General features: G+C 44.0%; 1 protein-coding gene across 1 annotated transcript; it reads left to right on the top strand.

Annotated features, from left to right (window-relative positions):
* Positions 1-1,877: 1,877 nt before the first annotated feature.
* Positions 1,878-3,134, top strand: LOC143990323 (olfactory receptor 2D3-like). The gene has a single exon (XM_077490372.1). It carries the CDS (start codon positions 1,878-1,880, stop codon positions 2,781-2,783), a length of 906 nt encoding a protein of 301 aa, XP_077346498.1. The 3' UTR covers positions 2,784-3,134.
* Positions 3,135-9,915: the final 6,781 nt, after the last annotated feature.

The raw sequence follows: 9,915 nt of genomic DNA, 5'->3' as shown, positions 1-9,915 counted from the left end.
AATTGGTCCGGGGCTGAAGTGGTTAATTATGTAAAAATGTCACTTATATTAAAATTTCCTCTAAGCAATAGGATCCAAAAGTGAATTTACAGTGCCTTGCAAAAGTATTCAGCCCCTTGAACTTTTCAACCTTTTGCCACATTTCAGGCTTCAAACATAAAGATATAACATTTTATTTTTTCTGAAGAATCACCAACAAGTGGGACACAATTGTGAAGTGGAACGAAATCTATTGGATTTTCGAAACTTTTTTAACTAATACAAAAATGAAAAGTGGGGCGTGCAAAATTATTCGGCCCCCTTGCGTTAATACTTTGTAGAGCCACCTTTTGCTGCGATTACAGCTGCAAGTTGCTTGGGGTATGTCTCTATCAGTTTTGCACATCGAGAGACTGAAATTCTTGCCCATTCTTCCTTGCAAAACAGCTCGAGCTCAGTGAGGTTGGATGGAGAGCGTTTGTGAACAGCAGTTTTCAGCTCTTTCCACAGATTCTCGATTGGATTCAGGTCTGGACTTTGACTTGACCATTCTAACACCTGGATACGTTTATTTGTGAACCATTCCTTTGTAGATTTTACTGTATGTTTGGGATCATTGTCTTGTTGGAAGATAAATCTCCGTCCCAGTTTCAGGTCTTTTGCAGACTCCAACAGGTTTTCATCCAGAATGGTCCTGTATTTGGCTGCATCCATCTTCCCCTCAATTTTAACCATCTTCCCTGTCCCTGATGAAGAAAAGCAGGCCCAAACCATGATGCTGCCACCACCATGTTTGACAGTGGGGGTGGTGTGTTGAGGGTGATGAGCTGTGTTGCTTTTACGCCAAACATATAGTTTTGCATTGTGGGCAAAAAGTTTGATTTTGGTTTCATCTGACCAGAGCACCTTCTTCCACATGTTTGGTGTGTCTCCCAGGTGGCTTGTGGCAAACTTTAGACAAGACTTTTTATGGATATCTTTGAGAAATGGCTTTCTTCTTGCCACTTTTCCATAAAGGCCAGATTTGTGCAGTGTACGACTGATTGTTGTCCTATGGACAGACTCTCCCACCTCAGCTGTAGTTCTCTGCAGTTCATCCAGAGTGATCATGGGCCTCTTGGCTGCATCTCTGATCAGTCTTCTCCTTGTCTGAGCTGAAAGTTTAGAGGGACGGCCAGGTCTTGGTAGATTTGCAGTGGTCTGATACTCCTTCCATTTCAAAATGATCGCTTGCACAGTGCTCCTTGGGATGTTTAAAGCTTGGGAAATCTTTTTGTATCCAAATCCGGCTTTAAACTTCTCCACAACAGTATTACGGACCTGCCTGGTGTGTTCCTTGGTCTTCATGATGCTCTCTGCGCTTTCAACAGAACCCTGAGACTATCACAGAGCAGGAGCATTTATACAGAGAGTTGATTACACACAGGTGTATTCTATTTATCACCATCAGTCATTTAGGACAACATTGGATCATTCAAAGATCCTCGCTGAACTTCTGGAGTGAGTTTGCTGCACTGAAAGTAAAGGGGCCGAATAATTTTGCAAGCACCACTTTTCAGTTTTTTATTTGCTAAAAAAGTTTAAAATATCCAATAGATTTCGTTCCACTTCACAATTGTGTCCCACTTGGTGATTCTTCACAAAAAATTAAAATTTTATATCTTTATGTTTGAAGCCTGAAATGTGGCAAAAGGTTGAAAAGTTCAAGGGGGCCGAATACTTTCGCAAGGCACTGTATCTATGCACTGAACCAATAAAAGGTTTACAATCTGACAATATTCTATAATACTGTATATTATATGTGAATTATCACAGTCTTTCCATCATATATCTAATTTAATTTTTTTTATTTGTATAAAACAAAAATATTCCTCAATCACAATTTTGGATTAGTTAGAATGCATGTTGGGAACCAAAGTGCTGTCACCGAATTCATTCTTCTGGGGCTCTCGACCGACCCACTAGTACAAGTTTTGTTATTCCCCATTTTCCTGGCAATCTATATGTCCACACTGATTGGGAATCTTCTTCTCATAGTGGCTGTGAAGACTGACAAGCGCTTGCACATCTCTATGTATTTTTTCTTGGCTAATTTGTCATTTTTGGACATTTGCTATACCTCAGTCATTGTACCAAAAATGTTGGTTAACTTTTTTGCACCGAAGAAGAGGATTTCATTTATTGGCTGTACCACCCAGGTCTTTTTTTACCTGCTCATGGGGGAAACTGAGTGTCTGCTTCTGGCTTTGATGGCCTATGATCGCTATGTTGCAATCTGCAACCCTCTACGTTACAATATGATCATGAACACAACGGTCTGTTTGTGGATGATCAGCATGGCATGGCTGACTGGTTGCATCCTAGCATCCATTGATTTGTATTTTGTATTCCGCTTAACATTCTGTGGTCCTAACACCATCAACCATTTTTTCTGTGAGACACCACTGCTTTTACAGCTCTCTTGCAGTGACGTCTCATCAAACAATATTGTAAAACTGGTGGGCACGGTCATCTTGGCCTTCATCCCACTTTCACTAATCCTTTTTTTCTATTTTCGAATCATTGCCACTATTATTAGAACTCACTCTGGCAAGTACAAAACCTTTTCCACCTGTGTTTCACACCTGGTAGTGGTGGTCATTTTCTATGGGTCAGCCATGTTTATGTACGTTAGAGAAGAGCAGAGGACACGGACAAATGGGGTGGCAGTATTTTACACGGTGATCACCCCAATGCTTAACCCCTTGATATATAGCCTGAGGAATAAAGACGTTAAGAGAGCCATGAGGAGGCTGGTAAGATAAAGCCTAACATATACAGCAGCCTCCCTTAAGACCTTCCTGTTTGAGCACTAACTCTGGTGAGAACAATAAATATGAATAGAATGAACATAGATTCAGACATACAATGAAATAAATGCAAACATAACACTACAGTTCAAGCTGTGGATCAAGGCATTTGGTTTGATCAAAAACAAATATTTACAATCATGTATTAGGTACACTTACTATCGCAGGTGGTACTGTCCCACTCTAGTGGAAGATAGCACGGATAAGGGTAAGAGTAGAGGCATGGCGGAGGGAAGTGAGGAGAGTAAGTGGAGCAAGGGAAGGTGGTGGGAGGGAGAGTAATTTACCCATGAGGCTGAATATGTGGCACAGTACAATGTTCTCTTTAGTATTCCAAGGTTTGGGAGGGGCATCGAGTAGTGGGGTTAATGAGTCTTGATTCCTTGTCCTCTCACCATTTCTTGTGGATTATCAGGGAAAGGGGTTATTGGCACTTGGTGTCGCTTAGTTCCTGGTGCTTCTTTCAGTGTTCAGCAGATTGAGGTTTTATTTGCTGCAAGTTCCATGGTTGTGGGGAATTTGAAGGCCTGTCAGTGGGGGCAGTGAGTTTAAAGAGGTCAAGTCTCGTTGGATGATTCAGGGATGTAATAAATTGTTGGCCCCATTTGTTGGGTGAGTTGGGGATCTGTAGCTGTTGGGTTGGATACCCTTGTGGGGGTTAGAAGAAGAGTCACGGGAAAGGTTGTATGAGTTTGTGTCTTAAGTCAATGCATACCATTAGAGGCATGTGGGGTAATAAGCGTCTTGTAGTGGGTGGGCAGTTCAATCAGAGAAGCACTAACCTTGATCCATAGAGAACATTCTGAATTTATTAGATGTCTTCTTTAGGCAGAAATCCATGCACGCCGATGTGTCGGGCATGCAGTTGGGCTATTGTTTCTCAGAGATCTTTGAGCTGTCAGGGAGGGTATTGTGGAGGCAGAGAGCGGCAGCAACTTGGATCCCTTTGTCCAGCTTCATGTACACCTTCTATAGAGGTTGCATTTCTTGCTGATGGAAAGCGAAAGTCGCTGTACCAATCGGGAAGGTCGATCTTTGGAATCTCCAGAACATTACAAAAATGGTACAGGTCCTCAGGGACTCTTTTTTTTTATTCTTTATTTAATTTTATAAATTTTCGCCATACAATGGGAAAGAGACAATTAAAAAAAAAATACAAACAATCTTCCCTCTGTCATTTCAAAATCCTTTCCTCCACCATTCCCCCCCCCCCCCCTCCTGCACCCTGTCCCTTTCGCTAAAGGCCTGCGTATACTTCATTACCAATTCCTCCTTCCCTCTCTTTCCCTTTTCCAACCTCTCCCCCCTCCTTTTCCTCTTCCTTTATTTCCCTTTCCCACCCTCCTTCTTTCTCTTTCCTCTTCTCTAATTTAGTGAGTGATCTCCGCACGTACCTCCATGTGCTTTTAAACTTGTTCCACTCTTTCCACTTGTCCTTACATTCTGCTTCATCTATCTGATCCTCCCCCCAATCATCATCCCTCTCCAGTCTTTGTATGGTATTTACTTCAAAAATCCAATGGGCTTTCCACTTCCTGCCATTTTTTGGAGATTTGACATTTAGCTACATTAAGCAGGATTGGGATTATTGAAGCTTTGTATTGTCTTACTGGTCTATCTGTCCCATGGAATAAACATATCCATGGGTCCTCTGGTATGTATTCCTTAGTGATTGTCTTGATGAGGTGTAAAATATCTCTCCAGTATTTTTTTAATGATGGGGCAATCCCACCAAATGTGATACATTGTACCTTTAATTTTACACCCCCTCCAGCAATCTGAGGACTTCTCCCGTTGGAAATTCCCTGTTCTATCTGGCGTAAGATACCATCTTGCGAGACATTTATAATATGTTTCAATCATCTTAGTATCTATTGCAGAACTGTAAGTAAGCTTCCAAATTTTTTATAATTTATGTTTAGTGCATCGTGTCCCTATTTCATTTTCCCATTTCTTGATATATGGATGTACATCCCCTTCCTCTCCCCCTAGGAGGATTCTATATAGGCTTGCAATTTTTTTTTTTTACACCATATAAATCTAGAGAGTATTCCTTTTAAAGTTCTAAAAAAGGATTGTGGGGCTGCTAAGGGAAGCATCTGGAATTTATATAATAATTTATATAATTTTGGGGGCTATCATCATTTTAACTGTATTTATTCGGCCTATCCAGGAGATGGGGCGGGTTGTCATTTTATTCATTTCCATCCTGATCTCGTCTAATAAAGGTACCGTATATATTTTATCAAGTAGGTTTTCCTCAAGGTATCTGTGAGTCTCACTCCTAGGTACTTTATATCCTTTCTCCATGGGAAATGAAATTCTTTTGAAAGTTTCCCTTCTTCCACGTTATTTATATTGATATTTAGTATTTCCGACTTATTAGAGTATATTTTAAGGTTTGGAAATTCACCATATCTTTTTAACACGTTCATCAGATTTGGGATCATTATCCTGGGTTTTGATATAAAGAAGAGCATATCATCGGCAAACGCATCGATTTTGCGCTCTTCATCTCCCACCTTTATCCCCTTAATGTTGTTGTTGTTGTTTCTAATCGAAGCCAGCAAAGGCTCCAATGAAAGTATGAATAGTAAAGGGGACAGCGGGCACCCCTGTCTGGTTCCATTTTTCATTGAGAACAGATGGGAGGATACACCATTCACTTTTACCGAAGCTTGGGGATCGTTATATAGAACTTTTACCCACTCCTGCATCCTCGGGCCTACCCCTATGGCTTCCAGGGTTTTCAGCATGTACCCCCAGTCTACCCTGTCGAACGCCTTTTCGGCATCTATCGACAGGAATAGACTGGGTTCCCCGCTGATCCTGGCTGCCTGGAGTAGCAGTAGGGCTCGGACTCCATTATCCCTTCCTTCTCTTCCAGATATGAATCCAACCTGGTCCAGATGTACCAGGTCGGTCATCTTCTCCTTCAGTATTCTTGCCAGTATACTTGCGAACAGTTTGGTAAAGGCATTCAGTAAGGCAATTGGTCTATAGCTGGAACAGAGAGAACTATCCTTGCCGTCTTTTAATATAACTGTTATGGAAGCAGCTACTGCGTCTCTTCCCATAACGCATTCCGTTCCTAACCTGTTCCAGTAATGGCAGAGCTTTGGAACTAATGTTTCTTTAAACTTTTTAAGGTAGGATGTCATGAAACCGCCTGGACCCGGGCTTTTGCCCGGGCGGGAGCATTTTAACGCTTTAAAATTTTCTTCCTCTGTAATTGGTCCCTCAATGGTGGCTCTATCACTCTCAGTTTTTTTTATAATTGTAATTTTTATTAATTTTTAAAGCAAAAACAAAAACAATACACTAAAGCATTAGAAAAATCAGTAAATAAAGAAAGATATAGATCAAGATGTAAGGCACAAGTTACAACAGACAGAGATAAAAGTCCACAAACGCAGGCACAAGGGTGAACTGCGTATCCATATCTCGTACTATAAATAACAAACAGTCAGTGTAAATCAAATAAACTATTCTGAGCATCAAGAGGCCGGAGGCCAAAAAGAGGCAAAAAACGAATATTCACATGGTCAGCATAGTATGTCCCCGGGAGGGGAGGGGGACAAGACAGGGTAGGGAAGGGGGGGGGCGGAAGCCATCAACAAAGGGCCCCGATCGGTAGCTGCAGTCAGATGGACGTACCGGCAGGGGGGGTCCCATATGCTGATCGATCCCAGGGTTCCCACACTTTATCGAACTGGGGAACCAAATCATGCACCGAGGCTGTCAAATACTCCATTCTCCGAATTTCAGACACCAGTTGGAGTAACCTAGGCCAGGGGGGAGTTGCATTGGACAACCAACACAATGGGACAAGCCTCTTAGCAGCAAGCAAAATGTAGGAAACCAGTCGTTTGGTGTTTTTAGGTATACCTGGTATAGGGAGACCCAGCAAGCAATATAGGGGATCAATCGGGAGGGATACCCCCGTCACCTCCACCACCAAAGACCCCACCGCTATCCAGAAAGGCCGTATCAAAGGGCATGTCCAGAAGATATGGAACAATGACCCAATGTCAAGGCCACATCGCCAACAAGATGGGGAGACTGAGAAATCGTATTTGTGGATGACATCGGGGGTCTTATACCAAAACATAAGGATTTTTATTGCTGTTTCCCTTTGCGTAACACACTTAGAGGATTTGAAAGTAGAGGACCAAATCCTATCCCACGTCTGCAGGGAGATAGGCTTGTCCAACAACTGAGACCATCTACTCATATACAGATGCGTAAATTCAGTTAGAGGGGTCGGCTCATGGAGGATGCGGTGAATAGAGGAAATTAAATTAGGTTGATGTGGACCTTGAGCGCAGAGATGCTCAAAAGCTGTGGGAGTGTCAAGGGTTAAGGTCGGAGATTTAGAGTTAAAGAAGTGTCTCACCTGTAGGTAGAAGTAAAACGAATGTTTGGGAATGTCATATTTTTCTCGCAAGGTCTCAAAGGCGTGAAGTCTACGGGAGACAGGGTGTACCAGGTTTCTAAGTTGGAAAAGAGGGGGATCTAGCCACGGGGAAATCCTACCCATGGACAGTCCATCAAGGATATTAGGATTAAATAAGACATTCGTGAGGGGGGGGGCAGGCCGAAGAGAGGGAGTACTTTTTGTTACACTTTTGCCACAAGTCCAAGGTAAATGACATTGGGGCAGTACATTGACGTCTGAGGGTGGAGGGTAGTGGGGATGGTGCGCCCCAGATCAAGGAGCATGGGTGAACCGGATACAGGACCCCCTTTTCAATAGTAGCCCACCGACTCGTGGCATTAAGAGAGGACCAGGTAGCAATAATTCGTAAATGGGTAGCTTGATAATATTTCACAATATCCGGAGCACCCAACCCCCCCCCCCCCCGACCCGTGGGCGCAAACACCACAGAGCTGGCAAAGCGATGAGACCTATCAGCCCAAATAAATTTAAGGAAACGTCGTCGGAGAAGTTTAAGCTGAGGGGACGGAACGGCAACTGGCAGTGTCTCAAAGTGATAGAGCAGTCTGGGCAAGACTGACATTTTAAGGACGTTGACCCTGCCTAGCAGGGATAGAGGGTATTTAGACCAGGTCAGTAGTGAATTATTTATATCCTGAAACAGGGCAGGAAAGTTTGCACGGAACAGGTGGGAATAAGAAGGGGTCAGAAAAACCCCCAGGTACTTGAGTGAATCACTGCACCATCTGTAGGGGTAAGATTCTTTAAGTCTAGAAAGTTGTGTGGCAGGGATGTGTATGGGGAGGGCCTCAGTCTTAGAGGTGTTAACCTTGTACCCAGAAATACCCCCAAAGGATGTTAGTAGCTTGTGCAAAGAGGGGAGGGATATCTGGGGGTTGGTAATAGTTAGCAGGACGTCGTCAGCAAAAAGTGATAATTTGTACTCTCCCTGTCGCATCACCACCCCACGAATATCTGGATGAGAGCGTACAGCCTCGGCCAGGGGTTCCAGACATAAAATAAATATTAGCGGAGATAGAGGACACCCCTGCCGAGTACCATTCAATAGGGGGAAGCGAGGCGACAGAAAGGACAACATCTGTACCTGGGCAGTGACCGTTGAGTATAAAGCTTCCAATGCCCTCAAAAAAGGGCCCCGAAACCCATAAACCCTGAGCGTGGCGAACATATAAGGCCAGTTGAGCCTATCAAAGGCCTTTTGGGCGTCTAAGCTAAGTAGGAGTGCTGGTGTGTTGGTCCTATCCAAAAGATCGACCAGGTTGATCGTGCGGCGGGTGTTGTCACCTGCATGTCTGCCAGGCACAAACCCCACCTGATCTCTGTGAATAAGTTTGGGGGCAAGAACCGATAGCCAGGAGGCAAGAATTTTAGTAAATATTTTGTAGTCAGAATTCAGAAGGGCTATGGGCCTATAATTATCTGGGATGGAGGGATCCTTACCAGTTTGGGGATCACTGAGATGAAGGAATGTGAGAAATGTGGATGGGGATGGGTCCCCTGTAGTAAAGTATCAAATAGAGTGAGCATGTGAGGTCCTAAAATGTCTAGATAGGTTTTATAGTAGAAATAGGGGAGTCCATCAGGACCAGGTGACTTATGCGATGGAAGATCCCGCACTACGTCAGAAAGCTCCTCCGCCGATACCGCCTTATTAAGGGTCTCCAGATCGCTCGACGAGAGTTTGGGGAGTTTAAGATTGGAGAAGAAGGCTCTAAATTTCTCTTGAGTAAAGTGAAAATGGTTTTCCGGGGAAAGACAGTTGTAGAGTTTATGGTAAAATTTACCGAAAATGTTTGAAATTTCACGAGGGCAATAGGTCCTAGATCCGTCAGGTCGGGAAAGAAACTCAGGAAAAGAATTGAATGCACGTGGGCGCAATTTGTTGACTAGCATTGTATGAGGTTTATTGGAAAATTCGTAGAATTTCTGCCTCATCCAAAGCAGCGATTTGGCTGCCCGGTTGAGTTGTGCTGTTTTAATCTGTTCCCTAAGGAGAGTGACCCTCCGGAGTCTTTCCACCGTGGGGGCGGCCAGGAGCTTCCGTTCAGCCGTGAGAAGAGCAGAGGTTAGTGATCGGATAAGTGCGGACCTATCCCTCTTCAATCTAGAGCTCTCTGCAATACAAGCGCCTCTGAAGACGGCCTTATGGGCCTCCCACAGGGTGGAAAAATCCGGGACAGACCCAGTGTTCAATTGGAAAAATTCCGTGAGACTCTTCGCAAGGACCGCGCGGGAGCTTTCAGAATGTAGGAGGTGGCTGTTAAGCCTCCAGTGACAGGATCTAGGATAAGCCTGAGTGAGCAAGAGGTTTAGGGTAATGGGGGCATGGTCGGACCAGGTAATCGGTAGTACCTCAGAGTCGACCACGTGTGGGATGAGAGGGGCGGAAATAAGAAAGTGATCGAGCCGTGAGTACATTTTATGGGCTGGAGAATAAAAGGTGAATTGCTGAGCTGTGGGATGCTTGATCCTCCATGAGTCGAAGAGCCGATGGGATCTGATGAGCTGACGGAAAGAGGTGGCTTGGGAAGCCAACTTCCTGGAGGGTGTGGATGAGAACAGAGTTTTCCTATCCCTGGAGGGAGACATGACCAAGTTAAAATCCCCCCCAACTATCATGAAAGGCTG

Source organism: Lithobates pipiens, unplaced genomic scaffold, assembly GCF_037356315.1.
Source record: "Lithobates pipiens isolate NorthernLeopardFrog02 unplaced genomic scaffold, aLitPip1_a1.2 Scaffold_18, whole genome shotgun sequence".
Classification (NCBI taxonomy): Eukaryota; Metazoa; Chordata; class Amphibia; order Anura; family Ranidae; genus Lithobates; species Lithobates pipiens.
The sequence above is the reverse complement of the archived record's forward strand: the minus strand, read 5'-3'. Positions and strand labels throughout refer to the sequence as shown.